This window comes from Ranitomeya imitator, chromosome 2 (genome assembly GCF_032444005.1).
Source record: "Ranitomeya imitator isolate aRanImi1 chromosome 2, aRanImi1.pri, whole genome shotgun sequence".
NCBI classification, from domain to species: domain Eukaryota; kingdom Metazoa; phylum Chordata; class Amphibia; order Anura; family Dendrobatidae; genus Ranitomeya; species Ranitomeya imitator.
In genome coordinates, this window is record NC_091283.1 from 478,795,858 (window position 1) to 478,819,435 (window position 23,578).

Sequence of the window (23,578 nt, forward strand, 5' to 3'; positions counted from 1 at the left end):
TGTGTCTAGTGAGAAGGCACTAATGTAGCTGGCTTCTAACCCTGGCCATCCCAGCCCTTCTATATAAATGGCTTGTATGTATTACAATTTACATGGCCAATGTATTCTAGGTGTTGCTGATACATCCCAGCACAATATCAGTGTATGGATTACATTGTAAAGCCAATGGTAATGCCACTGCGACTAGCAGATCACAAGAAGTCTAGCCATGTCAAACATTTTGCGACTTGCATGTCGCAGTACCATGAGGGTTGCAATGAGACCCTAGTCTATTTAAAAAAAAAAAAAAAGTATTTTCCTTTCCGTTCATTGCTTGTATTGAGAATGAATGTTGTTCATTATTTTTTTGCAAGATTGTAATTACCTTACGTTATTTCACTATATCTTGCTTGCTATTTGTTGTGACTTTTCTGATATATTAATTATTATGTATATTATAGGTTTCAGACACACCATAACACGTCGCCTAAATACAGAATGACAATATGGCCGGCAAAATTCTCCCTCCTGGCCCTGACAGCCTGCGGCGATTTACCAAAGAAACCATTGCAAAAATAGAAAAGACAATAGAAGAGGAAGCACTTCGAAAAGCCAAACAGATTGAGGTTCTTGATGAAGTGGTACGAAAACCCAACAAAGGCCTGGAGGCTGGGAAGAGTTTACCACTTATTTATGGTGATCCACCACCGGAACTTATTGGTGTTGCCCTCGAAGATCTGGATTCTTTTTACAGTAACCAAAAGGTAACAAGTGGATCTTCTGAGACTATTTGGATTGATTCTGTGGAGATCGATGGAGTACTTGTTGTTTCAGTTGTATCCATCATTTATATATTTTTTCTTTAAAAGGAATCTGTCAGCAGGTTTGTCCTATGTACTCTGAGGATAGCATGAAGAGGGGGTTAAAACACAGATTTCAACAATGTGCCACATATAGAGCTGTGTGCTGTTGTTTACATACAGTGAAGTTTTTATCAATAGAACATTATTATTGCTGTTCTGCCTTCCCCCAGGTATGATGCTGTTTGGATTCCAGCATACAGCTAAACCCTCATCCACTTCCCAGTAAACAAACTGTTAGGATTCTTAAGTCTATATTTATTGAGATGATGATGTAAACGATAATGGTGAACGATAATAGTGGATGATATTGGTGGACAATACTGGGTAAAAACTGCAAAGAATAAACAGCACGTCACAGCAACAGCATGATACAGGGTGCAATTACATCAGTAACTGGGATATTACAGTAAAGATTGATACAGGGTGCATAATACAGAAATGCTACTAGCACTGCCCTACTCCATACAGAAATGCACCTATCTATATGCAGAGCAAAGAGCATTATCACTAAATTGGAGGATACAGACCACAATATGCCTCACTTCACAATATCCAATACGGAGGCTGCATAAGGCTCACATATACAGATTTTAACACACACATGACTGCATTACAACTCTCACCGGGATCCGCTGGACAGGAGGAGTAATTGTAGGGAGTGAAAGCCAGGAACACGTGTGCATCACTAAGAAAGCCTGAGAAAGATGTCTGCATATCTTGTTTTCCTCCGGAAGCTAAGGGGGCGGATCTAACCAGAACACACTGCTCTTTTAATGGAGAAATACTCATGTATACAAAAAATGGGATAAATGGGTAACTAATGACCTCTAAGGGTCGTAACTGCTACTACGCTATCAATATTTACCTTTGCTGCTCATAAATAGGCAGAACAATTGCTGTGACTAGCTGACCTGTGAGCCCTGTCCAACTCCGCCCCCTCTTGTGATAAGCAGCTCACTATCAATAGACTATGCACACAGAAAGCTGTGGTGTTGGCTGGGGGCAGCTTTCTCAGCTCTGCTTAATACTACATCTAAGAAGTCTGATTGAGTTACAACTGCTGCACCCAGCAAGCTAAGAGATACATCACTGGGAACAGGGTCTCTGTCCCTAAATCATGCTACTCTCAGATGAGGTAGCAAAAACCTGCTGATAGATTCCTTTTAAAGAGGATTTATCAATTGCCATAAAACTGTAAGTTTTTTACCTGGTGTAAACTATTCTGTTTTATGGAATCTGACATTGTTTGTTTTTTTGTTTCATTCTGTTCCCTTTTTATAAATATAGTCTTAGTCAAATGGGTGTGGTCATCAAGAAGACTCCCTTAGGGTATGTGCACACGTTGCGGATTTTGCTGTGGATCTGCAGCAGATTGGCCACTGCGGATTCCCAGCAGTTTTCCATGAGTTTACAGTACCATGTAAACCTATGGAAAACAAAATCTGCAGTGCACATGCTGCGAAAAATCGCGCGGAAACGCTCCGTTGTTTATTCCGCAGCATGTCAATTCTTTGTGCGGATTCCGCAGCGGTTTACACCTGCTCCTCAGTAGGAATCCGCAGGTGTAAAACAGCAGGTGGAATCCGCACAAAAAAATACGGTAATTCCACTGTAAATCCATAGTACGGATTTCCTGCGGATTTAACAAAATCGGTGCGGAAAAATCCACACACCTTTCCGCAACGTGTGCAGATACCCTAAGGGTATGTTTCCATGGTCAGTAAACGCTGCGGTTTGGATGCTGCGTACAGCCACAGTGTCCAATCTGTAGCGGCCAGATGTTTCAGCATAGTGGAGGGGATTTCATGAAATCCCATCTCCACTATGCGTGCAGAGACGCCTCCGGCTTCCCTGCGTATACACAAATGCAGTGCGTCTTTCTAGATCGCAGCATGTCAATTTATCTTGCAGAGACGCTCGGTCTCCGCAAAATAAATATCACAGTCCAATGTATAGGACGCAGTGATTCCGCATGGTTCAATGAACACATATGGAATCAGCGCGCATACAAAAGCCGGCAGAGCTTTGGGCGGAGCTGCTTCCAAAGCGCTGCCAATTCTGACCGTGGAAACATACCCATAGGGAAGAATTGTGGATCACAATCATTTGGCTAAAAATACTAACTTTAGATACAAAGAAGAGGGGCCGTATCTGTTATGGAGAATCACAGGAACAAAATAAAAACAGTGCCTGATTCTGGAAAAAAAATGGCTTTTACGCCAGGTTAAAAAATACACATGGCAAGTAACAGGACCTTTTTTAAGAAATTGGGTTTCCAAGTCCTGTGGATTTAGATGAGGAAATCTAAATCTAAAAGGCTTTGTTGACTAGTCAACGACAGGATTCTCTCAACACTGCCCATCTGCATAGACAATGCCATTTGCAGATTATTTGCTTCTGTCATTCTTCTGGTATATGAGCTCTTGGGATGTTTTATGGTGGGCACATTGTACCATTATCTTTTTTGCAGTCATTTCCAAATCCTACCAGAAATTTTCAAATCCAAACCATTTGGGTTTCTGCCACCCTACAGTGATTATAGAGAGAGTATAACAAAGTGTGGCACTATAAATGCAGTCACTGGAGAAGACCACGAGAACATGTTCTCCTACAGACTGACAGCTCATGGGCTGCCCATAAATCCAATGATGAGGCGAGACAGGACATGTATGAAAGTTGCACCCTATACTAATGGGTTATCTTCACCTCTGTTTACTCCTTATTGTGAGCATGTTTTCATGGAGGAACACAAGTGAATATAACTTTGTTTAAAGAACTTGTATGATGCCTTTTGTCACTACAGGAAAATGCTTTAATTTCCAAACATTTCATTTTTGGTGTCTAATCCTGTTGTATCTTCCCACAGACATTCATTGTCTTGAATAAGAGCAAAGCAGTATTTCGGTTCACTGCCACCAAAGCGTTGTACCTACTGGACCCCTTCAGTCTATTAAGAAGAGGATCTATAAAAGTGCTGATCCACTCATATCCTTTATGAAATAAATGGTGGTGGCTTATTATGTTACTAATGTTTAATCTTACAGTTATTTATATTGATGAGCGAACCCATGGATGTTCGGGTTCACAGGGTTCGGGCTGACTTTTAAAAATGAACTTGACCCTAGACTCCAAACCCCATTCAAGTCAAAGGGGACCCAAACGTCAGTGCTGTAAAATGGTCAGAGTAAGGGCTAGTGGACTGCAAAAGGAAGCAAAATAGGGGTAAGAGCAGGACAATTACCCTGCAAACAAATGTGGATAGGAAAATGACTTAAAGGGGTTTATCACCATAGCAGTCATGGTAAAATCGGAAGTAAATGCATAACATAAAAATGTTAACAGTGCCCTCATAGAGACTGAGACTGAACAAATTTCAGCCACAAAGCATATTTACACATTTCCCCCATAAAGCTGATAACAAATTTCAGCCACAGTGCATGTTTACGCATTATCCCACAGAAGCTGATACCAAATTTCACCCACAGAGCATGTTTCCATATTTCACCCACAGAAGCTGATACCAAATTTCACCCACAGAGCATGTTTCCATATTTCACCCACAGAAGCTGATACCAAATTTCACCCACAGAGCATGTTTCCATATTTCACCCACAGAAGCTGATACCAAATTTCACCCACAGAGCATGTTTCCATATTTCACCCACAGAAGCTGATACCAAATTTCACCCACAGAGCATGTTTCCATATTTCACCCACAGAAGCTGATACCAAATTTCACACACAGAATATTTTTTCACACTTTACATACAGAAGCTGATAACAAGCTTCACCCACAGAGCGGAAAAAGCTTTTTCGGAGGCGCTTCACTCTAGTAGCTGGAATCCCCAAAAGACCTTGATTATGGAGCAACCTCCAGGTGGTGTTCCAGAGTAACAAAATTACACTTGCGTGTTTACAATTAAATTTATTCTAAAAATATTTTTTAAGTGCTCTGCTCATGCATTAACAACATAAAAAAAGTTAAAATAGTTTTTAAAAGGTTTTTTAAAATTTTTTTATGCTGTTAGTGCATTTTAGAATAAATTTCATTAGAAACACGCAAGTGTAATATTGCTACTCTGGAACTCCAACTGGAGGTTGCTCCATAATCAAGGTCTTTTTGGGATTCCATCTACTATAAGGAAGCGCCTCCGGAAAAGCTTTTTCCACTATATTTTCATTTGGAGCAGTGAATGGAACAGGACTAACACTTCTCCACCCTATTCGGATCGGCAGCAAGCCACTAAGTTGGAATCCAATGCATAATAAAACCCTTCATAGAGTTGTGCCTAGTCTGCACAACCCCTACAGGTGAGCATATACAAACGCATCACCCTTGTCATTTTAAAGTTTTTTATTGCGCTTCGGTAGCGCTTAGGTAGCACTCTCTTGTTATCTTTCTCCCCCTCTTCAGCTTCCTGCTAACATTCACCCACAAGGCATGTTTCCATATATAAATGTGTTTTATCTGCGTAAAAGAAGACCGTATCCAATAGGAATAGACCAAGCATCTCACACCTGTTGGATATTCATATGGTATCAGCTTTGCTACATACATTCTGAATATTCAGATTTTTATATATCCTTTTTGACAGTTGTAATTTAAGTATTCAAACTTTAAAATATTCATGCTCAAATTTTTTTCACACTTTAATTTTTTATGCATTTAAATCAGATAATTATATCACATAAAATTGTTAATAAATAACATTCCCCACATGTTTACCTTACATTTGCATCATTTTTTAAACATTTCTTTTGTTTGTTAGGAAGTTAGAAGGGTTCAAAGAAAATGTCTCATTGTTCCAACAAAACCATTTTTTTAGGGCCCACATCACATTTGAAGTGACTTTGGGGGCTATATGAAATAAAATACCCAAAAGTGACACCATTCTAAAGACTGAACCTTCAAACCACATTCAAGAAGCTTAATAATCCTTCAGGTGCTTCACAGGAATTAATGAAATGTGGAAGGAAAAATTGAACATTTTGCTTTTTTCACACAAATTTTACTTTAGCTCCCAATTTTGTACTTTCAAAAGGGTAGCAGGAGAAAATGAATCCCAAAATTAGTTGTGCAATTTCTCCTGAGTACGCCGATACCCCATATGTGGGAGATAACTACTGTTTGGGCGCACAGCAGGGCACAGAAGAGAAGGAGCACCAATTGACTTTTTGAACGCAAAATTGGCTGTAATTGAGAATGAACATCATGTTGCGTTTGGAGGGCCTCTGATGTACCTACAGTGGGGAAAAAAGTATTTAGTCAGCCACCAATTGTGCAAGTTCTCCCACTTAAAAAGATGAGAGAGGCCTGTAATTGACATCATAGGTAGATCACAACTATGAGAGTCAAAATTAGAAAACAAATCCTTGTCTGATTTGGCAAGATTTATTTTGCAAATTATGGTGGAAAATAAGTATTTGGTCATTAACAAAAGTTCATCTCAATATTTTGTTATATATCCTTCTCAGCAATGACAGAGGTCAAACGTTTTCTGTAAGTCTTCACAAGGTTGGCACACACTGTTGGTGGTATGTTGGCCCGTTCCTCCATGCAGATCTCCTCTAGAGCATTGATGTTTTGGGCCTGTCGCTGGGCAACACAGAATATAAAACACACAGCCTGAAAAATTATTTCTTTGGCCTACTACTGGCAATGAGACTACTGATGCCAATTATTTATTTCTCAGACTACTAGAAAACACACAGTGGCTTAACCCCTTCACGACATGCGCCGTACTAGTACGGCGCATGCCGTGTCACCCCCTTTGATGTGGGCTCCGGCGGTGAGCCCACATGAAAGTCGCGACATGTCAGCTGTTTTGTACAGCTGACATGTGCGCGCAATAGCGGCGGGTGAAATCGCTATTCACCCGCCGCTATTAACCTGTTAAATGCCGCTGTCAAACACAGACAGCGGCATTTAACTATCGCTTCCGGCCGGGCGGCCGGAAATGACGTCATCGCCGACCCCGTCACATGATCGGGGGTCGGCGATGCATCAGGAAGGTAACCATAGAGGTCCTTGAGACCTCTATGGTTACTGATGCAGGCCTGCTGTGAGCGCCCCCCTGTGGTCGGCGCTCACAGCACACCTGCATTTCAGCTACAAAGCAGCGATCTGATGATCGCTGCTATGTAGCAGAACCGATCAGGCTATGCCAGCTTCTAGCCTCCCATGGAGGCTATTGAAGCATGGCACAAGTAAAAAAAAAATGTTTTTAAAAATATGAAAAAATATAAAAAATATAAAAGTTTAAATCACCCCCCTTTCGCCCCATCCTAAATAAAACAATTTAAAAAAAATCAAACATACACATATTTGGTATCGCCGCGTTCAGAATCGCCCGATCTATCAAATAAAAAAAGCATTAACCTGATCGCTAAACGGCATAGCGAGAAAAAAATCCGAAACGCCAGAATTACGTTTTTTTGGTCGCCACGACATTGCATTGAAATGCAATAACGGGCGATCAAAAGAACGTATCTGTGCAAAAATGGTATCATTAAAAACATCAGGTCGGCACGCAAAAAATAAGCCCTTACCCGACCCCAGATCACGAAAAATGGAGACGCTACGGGTATCGGAAAATGGCACTTTTTTTTTTTTTTTTTTTTTTTTTTTTTTAAGCAAAGTTTGGAATTTTTTTTCACCACTTGGATAAAAAATAACCTAGTCATGTTAGGTGTCTATGAACTCGTAATGACCTAGAGAATCATAATGGCAGGTTAGTTTTAGCATTTAGTGAACCTAGCAAAAAAGCCAAACAAAAAACAAGTGTGGGATTGCACTGTTTTTGCAATTTCACCGCACTTGGAATTTTTTTCCCGTTTTCTAGTAAAAGACATGGTAAAACCAATGGTGTCATTCAAAAGTACAACTTGTCCTGCAAAAAATAAGCCCTCACGTGACCATATTGACGGAAAAATAAAAAAGTTATGTCTCTGGGAAGGAGGGAAGTGAAAAACGAAAACGCAAAAATGAAAAAGGGCCGCGACTTGAAGGGGTTAAAGGAACACTATTCCCACATGCAGCTTAAAGGAACAGTACTTTCACCGGCGCGGACGTACAGAGTACACACAGCGGCTTAAAAGAACAGTACTCCCACAGGCAGGGGGGTGCAGAGTACACGCAGTGGCTTAGAGAAACAGTTCTAGCACAGTACTACCACAGATATGGGTTGCAGAGTACATACAGTGTTTTTTTGCAGAGTGCACAGTCAAATTATGTCCCTCACTCCAACTGTGTCATATTCCTACACTAATAATAGGAGTATAGCTGCGGCACTCTTGATAAGGCCTTTAGACAGGCTGGGTCACGTGGTGCAACCATTAATCAGTGCTATGCCAATACTTTGCATAGCTGTAATGGCTCCGTTAGTGTCCACAGCCTAAAAGCATATTGATTGGCTGCGCTGCAGTGTTTCAACTAGCTTTATTTTACTGGCAAACCGAGCAGGAAACTGGACATATAGTAAAATGTCCGTGTTTGGAGTTCAGTAACTTTCCCAGTCGAGTTCGATCATCCCTAGTTATATAGTTTCGAGGAGTCAGGCATTTTAAGTTTTGTCTGATGTTGCATGCTACTGCCTTTTTTTTTTTTTTTACCAGAAATAGCTGTACTATTGCCTGTCAGGTATTGCAGATTTATTTGTATGGGTCTGAGCTCCAATACCAGGTACAGCCCATGGACAAGACCAGTATAGGATCTGTATGGTGCTGAAGGCATTGTCCATGTTTTAGCAAGACAAATTGCACTATTTATTGGTTTATTTTTCCTTAACTCATCATCACAGTTTTCAGTTTTTTTATAATGATAACAATTTTAGCAAACTGTGTTTTCATGACCATGAATGACCCGCCACCTTGGGCCAAAAATGTGGAGTAAGTGACATTTATCTGCTATGACTACATTCAGTCAACCCTAATGGTCCATTTCCATCTTATGAAGCGAGGACTTATCATCAGGATACACCATTACTTTTTAAGTAGTAGGGTTTGAACCTGCGGCACCCCACTGCATCCGAGAATACATGAACCATAATGCTGATTCAGCACTACGTCCCCTACTTTTCCTTGCACTTGTCCAAACACACCAATTTTGGTGTAATTGACCAACCTTCTAATGTGCCTCCTATGTCATTGCTTTTTGAGATAGAAATATTCCTGTAACTGTTATATAACAAGGGTGGTAAAAAAAAGGATATACAGTGCAGACCAAAAGTTTGGACACACCTTCTCATTTAAATATTTTTCAGTATTTTCATGACTATTTTATCACGTGGAATTATATACTTAACAAAGTGTGAAACAACTGAAATTATGTCTTATATTCTAGGTTCTTCAAAGTAGCCACCTTTTGCTTTGATGACTGCTTTGCACACTCTTGGCATTCTCTTGATGAGCTTCAAGAGGTAGTCACCGGAAATGGTTTTCACTTCACAGGTGTGCCCTGTCAGGTTTAATAAGTGGGATTTCTTGCCTTATAAATGGGGTTGGGCCCATCAGTTGTGTTGAGCAGAAGTCTGGTGGATACACAGCTGATAGTCCTACTGAATAGACTGTTAGAATTTGTATTATGGCAAGAAAAAAGCAGCTAAGGGTAGTTTCACACTAGTGTTTCCCTGATGTGCGGCGGGCTGCGGACTTCCTCCGTGAAGCCCCGCCCTCGGCCGCACCTCCGCTGCTAGCTCCGCCTACATCTGCATGCAGCCCGCATGTGGCCTGCGTACCTATATTTAACATTAGGTACGCAGGTCGTGCGGCTGTATGCGGATGTGCCGCATGCGTCGTTTTGATGATCTTGCTCATCTTTCCGTTGGTGGCGTAGTGGTTTGCGCATGCCCAACAGGCGAATCCACAGCGCAGCTGAAGGAAAAGAGCGCGATCTGCGCTATTCAGCCGTTTATCCGTAGTTCGCATCTCGGCTTCAGGAAAATGGCCGCCGCGATCTCCATCTGCACACACGTGGCATCCCGCGGCCATTTTCCTGAAGCCCCGGGAAGCTGAGCAGTACCATCTGCGCACGCGCGGCCTCACAAAGATGGCCGCGCCCACCGATAAATGGCTGAATAGCGCAGATCGCGCTCTTTTCCTTCAGCTGCGCAGTGGATTCGCCTGTTGGGCATGCGCAAACCACTACGCCACCAACGGAAAGATGAGCAAGATCTGGGGGAGAAACAGCGATGTCACCACGCCCATATGACCAGTCCAGCGTGAGTGACTGCCCAAAACGGCGACTTTACAAAGGTATTTCGGCAGCATAGGTGGGGAATAAAGGCTCACAAAATACACTAATGTAAAGCACATCTCTGCCCCTATTTAACGCTATTTTTATCTCATCTTGAAAAAACGGGGTGACGGGTTCCCTTTAAGTATATAATTTCACATGTGTTAATTCATAGTTTTGATGCCTTCAGTGTGAATGTACAATTTTCATAGCCATGAAAATACAGAAAAATCTTCAAATGCGAAGGTGTGTCCAAACTTTTGGTCTGCACTGTATAACGTCACTTCTGAAGAGGGTCCCATTCAGCCTAATGACTAAGGAACTCGGGTTTTGTACCCCAAACTTTTATTTGTGTATTGCAACAAATGGTGCCTGTATAGGGTGAGCATCCTATACAATGCTGTTTGGGTACTATATGGTAATAATAATAATCAGGCACTGATTCAGGGTGTCAATGGTTTGGTCTTCATGGGGAACCATATAACCTAAGACCGGTATTGATAAGATGAATAAGCATTTAGAGGAAGTAATTGCATCTCATGCATTGGGGACTCTTTGTACATTGACAACTGTTTTTCTAAGGCTCTGTTCATATAGACAAATGGAAATGGGATCCGGTTTCGCATGGAAGCAGACACATTGATTTTTATTGTGATTGTCTGTGTTCCTTTTTTTTTTCTTTTTAAAACAGAAGAAAAAGAACTGCACGTAAGAATATGTGCACACAACATCTGCTAGAATCCTCCTGAAAAAGTGTCCCAAAAGCGCTCCTTAAATTGAGCATAGTACACAGCAATGTCAAAACCACTTACGAATTAGCAACGTGGACATGTGAACTGAGTCTACTGTAGGATGTCTGACTAATGTGTACAGTAATTAATGGGAAACCTATTTTCTTTATCTGTGTCATTCTAGGTACATGTTCACAGGCATTTACACTTTTGAGTCTTTGATAAAGATCTTTGCCCGAGGATTTTGCATCGACAATTTTACATTCCTCAGGGATCCATGGAACTGGCTGGATTTCTGTGTCATTGTAATGGCGTAAGTGGAAGGTAGACGCTGTTGTGGTCACTAACTTGCTTACCCATCATTTTACTGCTTGGCTAATTTTCAAAAACCTAATCACCCTCTGTTAATATTTTAATCTACGGTATTAATATTGTTGTTTTTGCATCCAATATACTGTTTTTTAATATCATTTTGGTATTATAATAACTAAACACAAAGACTGATAATACTTAAAGAGATGTATGTAAGCAAAGGTTGCTATCATACTTACAATATTTTTTTATTTAAAAATTTTAGTTTAGAATTTTTTACATATCAATAAAATCAATCATTATCAGATCTCAAAGAGTTTGAGAATAATTTTCAATCTTATAGTATAAGCTAGTTATAAACTATTAAATTATTTAAAGGGGGTATCCTGGACTTTAACATTAATAGGCTATCCTTAGGATAGGTCATCGGTGTCTGATTGGTGGGCATGACGTGCAACACCCTGCACCCTGCCAAACAGCTGTTGCCAGTGACGTCGGAGGTTGGATCTGCTCAGTTACGGAGCTGTATCACACAGCTCCGTCGACGGAAAAGTGACAGCGGCTGAATACTGCACATTTACCCCCTACTGATTTAAATAAGGGTAGATATTCAATATCCAGCTACAGCCACTGTACAGTTGTTGGAGCTGTGCATCTTAATAACTGAGCAGTACCAGCTGCCATCGACACCGGGAAGAGCTGATAGGCTGGGTTACCCGTTGTTGCACCCCACTGATCAGACATTGATGACCTATCCTAAGGATAGGCCATCAATGTTAAAGTTCCGGACAACCTCTTTAAGAAAATTATCTAGGAAGATAGTATTTTTGATAGTATCACTTGTAGGAATTGAAGGCATATGTACAGAACTTAAGCAATCCCGAGCACTAATGACGCAGACAACCATGCACTCGGACCATTCATATAACTTCATAGAGATCCATCCGAGTTATATTTCCTCATCCATCACCATCTGTGAGACAATATCATGGATATGCGAAGAACCCGCAGGCCATGTGACTAGTCAGAACATTTACATAACTGTTTCTATCACCTCCAACCGTTTCCCCCTTAGTTTTTCTAATTTTTAGGAGCATTTTCGATTAATATATAGTTTGTACATTGGAATATATTTATCCACTAGACAGATCAAGTGAGACCCAGAAAGGGACTTTGCATATTTCCATGCCATGACAATGACCTTTCTAGCACAAAAAAAAATCCTTTTCATAGGACCCAGTAGTAAGGTAATTTATAACTCCCAATAAGCAGAATTGAGAGGCAGGGTACCAAAATTGCTTGTGCATAAACAGGAAGCATATTCGACCAGAAAGGAAGCACTTTAGGGGATGACCAAACTGAATGTATGAAAGGATATTTTCTCAGCCTTGCGATCACATGAAGAGGCAAATATTTTCTTAAGGTTTTCAGGAGTATAATAAGGAATTAAGGACTTTAGATTAAATTAAGTAGTCCCTTGCATATGCGGCGCCCCAGGGTCCTGGTCGTCGCAGTGGTATTGCTTTCCTCTTGGGGAGAGTGATGCTACGTTTGGAGGCAAAGAAGGATAACTGCATCTAGGCATCACAAGCATTCAACACATTTCACACTCCAGGCCACCAGGGGGAGCTTCTGCTCCTATTTATTAGGACACTCCCCACATACAGTCATGGCCAAAAGTATTAACACCCCTGCAATTCGGTCACATAATACTCATTTTCTTCCTGAAAATGATTGCAAACACAAATTATTTGGTATTATTATCTTCATTTAATTTGTATTAAATGAAAAAACACAAAAAGAATTGTCCTAAAGCCAAATTGGATATAATTCCACACCAAACATAAAAAAGGGGTGGACAAAAGTATTGGCACTGTTCGAAAAATCATGTGATGCTTCTGTAATTTGTGTAATTAACAGCACCTGTAACTTACCTGTGGCACCTAACAGGTGTTGGCAATAACTAAATCACTCTTGCAGCCAGTTGACATGGATTAAAGTTGACTCAACCTCTGTCCTGTGTCCTTGTGTGTACCACATTGAGCATGGAGAAAAGAAAGAAGAACAAAGAACTGTCTGAGGACTTGAGAAACCAAATTGTGAGGAAGCATGAGCAATCTCAAGGCTACAAGTCCATCTCCAAAGACCTGAATGTTCCTGTGTCTACCGTGCGCAGTGCCATCAAGAAGTTTAAAGCCCATGGCACTGTGGCTAACCTCCCTAGATGTGGACGGAAAAGAAAAATTGACAAGAGATTTCAACTCAAGATTGTGCGGATGTTGGATAAAGAACCTCGACTAACATCCAAACAAGTTCAAGCTGCCCTGCAGTCCGAGGGTACAACAGTGTCAACCCATACTATCCGTCGGCATCTGAATGAAAAGGGACTATATGGTAGGAGACCCAGGAAGACCCCCCGAGACATAAAAAAGCCAGGCTGGAGTTTGCCAAAACTTACCTGAAAAAGCTTAAAACGTTTTGGAAGATTGTTCTCTGGTCAGATGAGACAAAAGTAGAGCTTTTTGGGCAAAGGCCTCAACATAGAGTTTACAGGAGAAAAAAAGAGGCATTCAAAGAAAAGAACACGGTCCCTACAGTCAAACATGGCAGAGGTTCCCTGATGTTTTGGGGTTGCTTTGCTGCCTCTGGCACTGGACTGCTTGACCGTGTGCATGGCATTATGAAGTCTGAAGACTACCAACAAATTTTGCAGCATAATGTTGGGCACAGTGTGAGAAAGCTGGGTCTCCCTCAGAGGTCATGGGTCTTCCAGCAGGACAATGACCAAAAACACACATCAAAAAGCACTAGAAAATGGTTTGAGAGAACGCACTGGAGACTTCTAAGGTGGCCAGCAATGAGTCCAGACCTGAATACCATAGATCATTTGTGGAGAGATCTAAAAATGGCAGTTTGGAGAAGGCACCCTTCAAATATCAGGGACCTGGAGCGGTTTGCCAAAGAAGAATGGTCTAAAATTCCAGAAGAGCATTGTAAGAAACTCATTGATGGTTACCGGATGCGGTTGGTCGCAGTTGTTTTGGCTAAAGGTTGTGCAACCAAGTATTAGGCTGAGGGTGCCAATACTTTTGTCTGATCATTTCACACAAAACTCCAAAAATGGGCCAATGTTTTGCTTTTTGCTTCATTCTCTTTTGTGTTTTTTTATTTAAGACAAATTAAATGAAGATAATAATACCAAAGAATTTGTGATTGCAATCAATTTCAGGAAGAAAATGAATATTATCTGACAGAATTGCAGGGGTGTCAATACTTTTGGCCATGACTGTATATGTAACTGGTAGTCTGTAGAGAAAGGTAGTCAGTTCCAGACAGGAGTCAGTTCCTGACAGAGCTCCAGTCAGGAGTTCTGTTAGGAAGTTCCAGACAGTAGTCTGAGGAGGACAGAGGGTCCAAGGAGCTGTGCATGCCCTCAGAGCTGCAGCTCCCAGAATGAGACATTGAAAGGCAGAATTGTATTGCAGCGAGCGTGAAGGAAGTCGAAGCAAAGAAGAGCATACCAGAAGGGGACCAGCCCCGCTCAGGCTGCCTCTTTCTGAGGCGCAAAATCCCGGTAGCCGGAACACCAAGGGAGTAAGGACCTCTACGCCTTATTTCAGAGACCGGCAGGACAGCTATTTGCAGGTTACCTGTCCGCACCTACACCCAGGAGGCACGGTGACATCTACAGAGCCGGGTTATCTAAGAGACCCTATAAACAGGCTTAAGTCACCAGTCATACTACACCACCGCCCGCAGTGCAAGGGAAGGCTACTGATTTCCACCCGGACAAGGGGACTCTGGACTTGCCTCCAAACCAACTGGACCTGCCCTGTGATCTGGTGCTCTGGACTGTGGATGCTGAAGTCTTCAGTAAAGGTGAAGAGACTGCAACCTTGTGTCCTCGTTCTTCTCTGTGCCTCTCACCATACCACCATCTACTCACCAGGAAGCCCTGGGGACATACTTCACCTGTGGGAAGGTATACCATCTAGTTGCCATAACATCACCCCAGCAAACCCCTTAAAGCAGCGTCGGTCACCCTGACCGAATACCACAGGTGGCATCACGAACATAAACTTTATCCCTTTAAAGACCTTTCCCTTTTTACACGGACGTCTCAGGGCCACGGACCGGGTCAGCCACCGTGACATCCCCCTCTGAACCGAAGAACCCGTTACCGAGTACCCCACGGCCCTTGTGCGGCGATCCACATACTTACTACAAAAGTAAAAGTTATCCTTCACATCCTTACACCGTTCTGACAAATCGGGTATATCTGCCACCCATTTTGCATTAGTTTTAGCAAATACTCTTACGGAGCAAGTCTGCAGTAGTATATATACTTAGGTGGGGGGCTTCTGTAAATCAGTAGTTCCAAAAAGCTCTTTAAATTTTGGAGCCCTAGGGGCTCAGTGCCAAACTTAGAATGCATTGCATGACGTACTTTTATGTATAAAAAGTTTGTGCTACTGGGAAATTTATATCTGACATAAAGCTCTTCAAATGAAGGCTATCCAGAAGAGACGGAAAAAATATGAAATAGAAATATAATATCATGTTTCACTCCAAGAGCCATCTAAGATAGACAATGTAACTGAGGTAGGTAGGGATTGACCAATAAAACCATATCCGATCCCAGTATCAAGCTCTGTGCAATTGACCAGGATCCCGCCACTGTTTTCAAAAAGAGTGCTAGCAAATTATATCTGTATTGTAAGTTATCCATGCCTTCATAAGAGCTATCAGTGCAGCCACTGACATTATCCTTACTAATATTTACACCTGAAAATTCAGGGTATATGAGCACCACACCAGGAACAGCAATGAATGTTCACTTTTGGGCTTGGTTTAAATAAACCCACTTCAAATTGTGAGACTGACCAGGCAGTAAAATCAAGACTATTGGCAAATACAAACAACATTTTGAGAAGAACTTTATGTAAAAAACATTACTAGATTAGGCTACTTTCACACTAGCATCGTACAACGCACGTCACAATGCGAAGTTGCGACGTACCGACGCATAATGTGAAAGCGCCGCACAACGGGGGCAGCAGATGCAGTTTTTCAACACATCCGCTGCCCCATTCTGAGCTGCGGGGAGGAGGGGGTGGAGTTCCGGCCGCGCATGCGTGGTCGGAAATGGCGGACACGACGCACCAAAAAACGTTACATGCAACGTTTTTTGGTTTCGACGGTCCGACGCAACACAACGTGGGGCAAAGCGTCGCAATGCGTCGCTAATGTTAGTCTATGGAGAAAAAACGCATCCTGCAAGCAATTGTGCAGGATGCGTTTTTTCTACAAAACGACGCATTGCGAGGTGCGTCGTACAACGCTAGTGTGAAAGTAGCCTTAAATGGGTATTTCTATAATCATCAAAGAGTCATAGATGTCCAAAAGTCATATCAGAGGTTAATAATGATGTGGTTCCTGATGACTGATGACCTTCACTGATCCTCTAACATATCTGGTTACATCAAGAGATCTTTAGCACCCAGTATAAACTGACCCATGTTTATAAGGTTTCATTTAGGCCACATACGTATGTAAAGCATTTTAATGCTATGCTTAGGATATGAAGACTTAATTTGTACATAACAACCCCACGGACATCATAATGTTAAAACTGCAATCTGTACTTCTATATGGAAGACTAGACTTAAGACCCCTATATACACTAGACTAATGTCGTCTGAACAGTTGAATCAGCTGACAGTCTTTTGACTATGGGGGCTCTCGACAGTTGATTGTTGGAATACTTAAGGATCTAGAATCCGATTTTGGATTGCTGATCTTTTTCTTCTCTAAAGCTAACCTGCCACCAGAGAAGTCTGGCAGTGGCTCTCTTATAGATAACACAGGAACTCTCAGTAGAATAAGTACTCCTGTGTATGGGAGAGCCAGGCCAAATAGTTACTGACTGAATGATTCACCATCCATCTTGCGGCCAACAGTTGTCTAAAATGTATAGGTGGGGAGGGAGTTTTATACATCTAACAAACTGTTGCTCATTTGTCTCAATAATAATGTATTTGATTGGTTATTTAGTTTGCCAATAAAGGTTTGTGTGTTGCAATAAAACATGTAGAGGTTCCAGTGACCCTTAAGGCCAACACACACATTAGAATAAAAATCTGCATGACACACTAATGCATGGATTGTGGCTGTTCGGCTTTGGTTTCCTGTCTAGAGATCAAACATCTTAGGGTATTCCCATGTTTTATTATCTTTCCAGTTATACCACAGAATTTGTGGATCTGGGGAATGTATCTGCTCTCAGGACATTCCGTGTCCTTCGTGCACTTAAAACAATCACTGTAATTCCAGGTTTGTATCATTTTATATCCTGTTTATCATTTATGAGCTCTTTAATATGTTTTCTTCAAGTTTGCAAGAAAGCTTGCTGACCTATTGGCGCCTAATTCTCATGTTCTCCCATAGCTTCGAGTGCGTAGAGCTGGTCATAAACATGAGCTACGATCTAAATGTTGACCGATCTTTCATTGTGCAGACAGCTATCTTTCTCAAGATGCTTGACTTTGAGCCTTCATGTGTTTTGAATGGGGAGAAGGGAAGGCAGCTGTCAGACTTACCTCCCTGAAAACGAAAGGATTGGCTGTTCCAACTGCTTGATCCTTCACTTCCCTGACATCATCTGTTGGTGGAATGATCAGGAGGTCCCACTACACGTCTGATGGTCAGCCACTCCCACCAAAATTTGCGGATTTGGATAATTTTAGTTAATGTGTATGGAGGCCTTTACTTTGCATGTAGATTCTCTATTGCACTGTGATGTCACCTTATGGACACCCTGAGTGCTGCCGTGCCTTGCCTCTAAATTGGGAATTTATTATTTCCTACAAGTATTTTTATACTGCCATCATTTAGCATATAATGGACAAGTCACGATCATTAATTTTGCAGGTCAGAATGTGAATACATATGTAGGTACAGCACCGACTCATAGATTCCTATAAGTTCTGTATTACAGATCTATACAATATAGGTGTTTAGTAGTGATTACATGCTTGGATAATGCGTTATCCAAGCACACTCGTGTGCTAATAGAGTATCTTGGGCGTGCTCAAATACTATGTTCGAGTCCATGCGGCTGCATATCTCAGTTATTCAACAGCCTAACAAACAGACAATCCCTGCATGTGTTGTGGCTGTCGATCAGCCGCAGTGACTCAAACATAGTATTCTAGCACGCCGACGACACTCTATTAGCACAGTAGCATACTTGGATAACACCTTATTCGAGCACGCTTGCTCATCACTAGTGTTTAGTAAGGTTACGTCTATGGCATTTAATACATAGGCTTTCTGTAGATTGTGAAATAAGGTTTTCCCCAGTTGGAACTTTATATAGTGGGACATCTCCTGTCATTAAATAGTTAACACCAAGTTGTTAGTATCAGTTTCACAGATTCACACCTCCGCACCGGTTGTCTTCAGTATCATTTACAAGAATTGTCCATGTTTGTTTCCTGACTTCACTGACCCCCAATAACCTCCTGTGCTTATTCATAACCCTTAATTGGATCTTGCCCATGTCCCTATTTTAGTTAGTAAGATGTCAGGAATTTTATTTTATCCTTTTTTTGGCTGTTTATATAGCTCGTACAGATGCTGAAGCCAACTGTAAATATACAACCTATGGCACTGTACATTTGATCTGGCGTAACAAAACGGGCATGGCTGCATTCATATTTTATCCAGAATAAGGTAACCAGGGAGCATATCCAAAAATCTTGGCAATTGTGGAGACCTCAGTGAGAATAGTACTAGTAGTTCCGCCATGTTGTATGGTAGAGAAAATTTGTCTCACTTGTCAAAAATGAAACATGCCACATGTAGGTTGAGCTGGAGACAGTAATTGGAAGTTTATAATATTGTACATTACCAGGGGTTTATCCATCTATAGTATTCTGAGATATCTGCTGGGACACATATATATCCCTGTGCAGTGGCGTAACTTGAAACTCATGGGCCTCCTGCAAAACTGGTCTTTTCATATTGGCCAAAGGAACCTAGCTTCCAAGGCCCTGTGCACAACTGCAGCTCCTGCACCAATATACAGTAGGTACGCCCCTGTTCTTGTGGTTTCTGTAGTGCCAACCTATTTTATGCCACCATCACAGCTTTTAATCAGTCCTATCATGTCCTATCCCAAATCGAGCCCACAACCTAATTTCAGTAGCTAAAACACACACATATGTTTTAGAGGGAATTTAAAGGTGTATTTCATCTTATATGTTGCTATGCCATAAATATTTGAGAGGTAAATACCCCTTTAATTTATCAGTGTGTTCTTTGGAATGTGGGAAGAAATTGGAGAACGTTGAAGGAAACCCACAATTGCCTGTAGACAAAATAAAACTCCAAATAATACCCAAGGGAGCGTGGAATGTAGAGGTATCTCATGTAATTGCTATTGGGCCAAATTGAGGTTCCATTTAATGGGTATTGAGAATATGTACTGAGATACGGTCCTCACAGGACCACAAGGACCTTCTATCAGGTGGTAAAGAGTGCTGCAGTGTCAAGCAGCACCTAAAAGGAACATAATTTTCTTTTGTGTATCATGGCCAAGTCCTCAGTGTTGTTTGTCAGGCAGTAGTAACCACTGAACCACCATGCAAATGCAGAGAACATACAGACTATATGCGGATGTGCACCATGGTCAGATTTTATATATGTGATTCCTCCATGACCGTTCCATGAGTTCACCTTTTGCATGCTTTAACTAGAGCTCCTCCTTCCATTAGAGCTTATTTTGTGATTTAGACATGGGGTGTGGTGAAGATAACATATATTCTGCTTTACCTGTTCCAGGCTTAAAGACCATTGTTGGGGCCCTCATGCAGTCTGTGAAAAAGCTGGGAGATGTGATGATCCTCACAGTCTTCTGTTTGGCCGTTTTTGCACTAATTGGTCTTCAGCTGTTTATGGGAAATCTGAGACAGAAATGTGTACGCTGGCCACCATCTGAGGAAGCCTATGAATATTACAGAAATCAGACCATCTATTCTATGGAATTTGACGACAACTCGACCTTATACAATAATACCGACATGTTCACCAACATATCTATAGACTGGTCTACCTACCTCAATGATGAGTGTAAGTGAAATCACAAATTCAGTGTAAATACATTAAATCTGCATTACTTAAAGTGCAAGTTAACTTTGAATGCCATAATTTTGCGCAACATTGAGGTGCACAATTTTTTTAATGATATTTAGTGTTTTCATGTGTGCATCTTAATGAATCAAGAGCGCCTGTCTCCAGTATGCCACCCTCATCAAGACCGGTATGACCATCACTGATCTTGATGAATTGGGGCCTATGTCTCCTGACAACCTTATCCACATAAATGTTTGCCATTCTTTATGGGGGAAAGGGAAAAAAGCTGCTGCCAGATATTTCAAACTGCCAGACCTTCCTTTTCCTCGACATCATCTGTTAAGGGGGAGTCCAGAGACCCCATAAAAATGTAATGCAATAATTAACCTCCCCAATGTACTTTTTATAGAATCCAACTTTGATGTTTTTGTAGCTTCTTCACAGACAAAGTTCTGAAGTCCTCACAATCAAAACATCCATGAGATGTCATATGAAATGACCGGGGTGGCGAATGATGTCATTGTTGACAGCACTCTGGACAAAACCTGGATGGTGATTGTCTGCCCAAGAGATGAAATACATAGACCTCACATCAACATGCATTAATTGGCAACATTTCTGGGATGTTTAATTGGAACCTGTCACCAGTTTTTTTTTATGTATGAACCAATACCACAACCTTCCTCAAAGCCTGTGCTGCATTCCAGAAAGTTGTATATTATGTAATCATGACTCCCATGTATATTCCCCAACAAACCTTTTGAAATGCTCTAGCGAGCTATGCAAATTCAGACGGTTCAGTCCGATGGGCGTCCGTGCAGTAGCGCTTGTCTTGCCTCTCTCATGCTAAACGCCATCCTCCCACTGCACTTCAAAAGGTTTTTTTGGGGATATACAGAAGAATCAAGACAGGCGCTATGGAAGGTGGTGGTATTGGTTCATACATAAAAAAACTGGTGACATGTTCCCTTAAAGCCCTGTCCCTAACCCAGCCCCCACCGAGAAACCCCCATTGCACACCCCCAGAAAACCCACATTGCACACCCCCAGAACACCCACTTTTGGGCAGAGTTTACATAAACTCCACTTCCTTTAGACTCCTAGGAAATCTGGGACAGTAGGCAACTATGGCTATGCAAACTGTAGACCCAATCAGGTCTGGGCTTTTATTTATTAATCTCCCAGAGATGATTACTATGGGTAACATTGACAATTTTTCTAAATGCTAACATTTTATAAGTCTACCAAACTGGGTCTATTTTTTTTAGCCTAGGAAGTTCAGCGCTCTACAGAAAGTGTGAAATTGTGTGCTAAGTGGACATAGGCTGTAGATAAGCGTTGTTTTACAAACAAATGTATGTTAGGTTTCTTCATTTTTTATTTTCTATGTCAATATAGCTAACTTTTACTACTTGGAAGGAGCGCTGGATGCTCTTCTGTGTGGGAACAGCAGTGACAGTGGGTGAGTGTCATTTTCATTAAGTTTACAGCAAGAAATACATTTAGAGGGATTATTAGGCAAAAAATGCTGCAGTTTTACAGAAACAGTACAAATTCCGTCCATGGTCTTGGTCTGGTATTGCAGCTTAGCCCTTTTCAAGTGAATGTAGCAGAAATTTTCATAGATTTAAGGTTGAAACTCTATAGAGTTAAATCTACACCCTATAAGTTTATTCAGAAGAGGCAAAAACCCCATGAGCCAGATGCTAACTGCCCAATATGAGGAAAAATGCCTTTCTTAATCTACATATAGCAATCAGACTAGTCGCATGGATCAATGTCCTATCTTCAAAATCTAGTATTCATAACCTGTAATATTATATTTATCTAGAAATATATACAGGCCCTCCTTCAACTTGACCATTATAACATTATGTGGCAGAGTTTCATAGTCTCAATTTTCTTACAGTAAAGAAGCACCATGTGGGATAATGATTAACCCCTTAATCCCATATGACGTACTATCCCGTCGAGGTGACCTAGGACTTAATTCCCAGTGATGGGATAGTACGTCATAGTCGATCGGCCGCGCTCACGGGAGGAGCGTGGCCGATCGCCACCAGGTGTCAGCTGATTATTACAGCTGACATCCGGCACTATGTGCCAGGAGCGATTATGGACCGCTCCCAGCATATTAACCCCCAACACACTGCGATCAAAGATTATTGCAGTGTTCCGGTGGCACAGGGAAGCATCGTGCAGGGAGGGGGCTCCCTGCGTGCTTCCCTGAGACCCCCGGAGCAACGCGATGCAATCGCGTTGCTCCGAGGGTCTCCTACCTCCTCCTCCCTGCAGGCCCCGGATCCAAAATGGCTGCAGGGGGCCTTCCGGGTCCTGCGGGGAGGTGGCCGGGAAGCCTCCCTGCAGTGCCTGTCAGATCGCTGATCTGACACAGTGCACTGCAAAGTGTCAGATCAGCGATCTGTCACTATACAATGCTGCCCCCCCCCTTCCCGGGGCAATGTAAAAAAGTAAAAAAATATAAAATAAATTACATGTGTAGAAAAAAAAAAATCCTAAATAAAGAAAAAAATATATATTGTTCCAATAAATACATTTATTTATCTAAATAACAAAAACAATGAAAGTACACATATTTAGTATTGCCGCGTCCGTAACGACCCGACCTATAAAACTAAAGAAAAAAGGAATGTAGTCAGCTTACCAGTCTTAGACGAAATCCCCAGACCTGCCAACGCCCAGCACGGTTCGGGGTGAGCGCCCACAGCAAATGCAGACAAAAAGAGAAATGATCCAGCCGGAGGTGGAGGCAGATCAGACTTTGTGAGACTTTATTAGACAACTAAAGCGATAAAAAGTTCTTCAACAAGAAAAATCTTTACATAGCAAACACATTGCACACCAGTGAGGAGGATCAACGCGTTTCAACTATGAAGTCTTACTCATGATCTACCTATTTTTTTATATAAAAATTGTTTTTATCGTATAAAAGCACCGAAACATAAAAAAAAATTTAAATGAGGTATCGCTGTAATCGTACTGACCCAAAGAATAAAACTGCTTTATCAATTTCACCAAACGTGGAACGGTATAAGGCCCCCCCCCCAAAAAAAAAAAAAAAAGAAAAAGAAATTCATGAATAGCTGGTTTTTGGTCATTCTGCCTCACAAAAATCGGAATAAAAAGCGATCAGAAAAGTCACGTGCCCGAAAATGGTGCCAATAAAAACATCAAGTCGTCCCGCAAAAAACAAGACCTCACATGACTCTATGGACCAAAATATGGAAATTATAGCTCTCAAAATGTGGAGACGCAAAAACTTTTATTTGCAATAAAAAGCTTTTTTTAGTGTGTGACGGCTGCCA

General features: G+C 41.5%; 1 protein-coding gene across 1 annotated transcript in view; it reads left to right on the forward strand.

Moving 5' to 3' along the window:
- The first annotated feature begins 485 nt into the window (after nucleotides 1-485).
- The window catches only part of SCN4A (sodium voltage-gated channel alpha subunit 4), a 119,854-nt gene continuing 96,761 nt past the window's right edge, over nucleotides 486-23,578 (forward strand). The window contains exons 1-7 of the mRNA XM_069751324.1: nucleotides 486-743; nucleotides 3,709-3,827; nucleotides 8,640-8,729; nucleotides 10,990-11,118; nucleotides 17,359-17,450; nucleotides 19,962-20,249; nucleotides 21,651-21,714. Coding sequence (XP_069607425.1) covers nucleotides 486-743; nucleotides 3,709-3,827; nucleotides 8,640-8,729; nucleotides 10,990-11,118; nucleotides 17,359-17,450; nucleotides 19,962-20,249; nucleotides 21,651-21,714 — 1,040 coding nt within the window. The remainder of the gene's footprint in view (nucleotides 744-3,708; nucleotides 3,828-8,639; nucleotides 8,730-10,989; nucleotides 11,119-17,358; nucleotides 17,451-19,961; nucleotides 20,250-21,650; nucleotides 21,715-23,578) is intronic.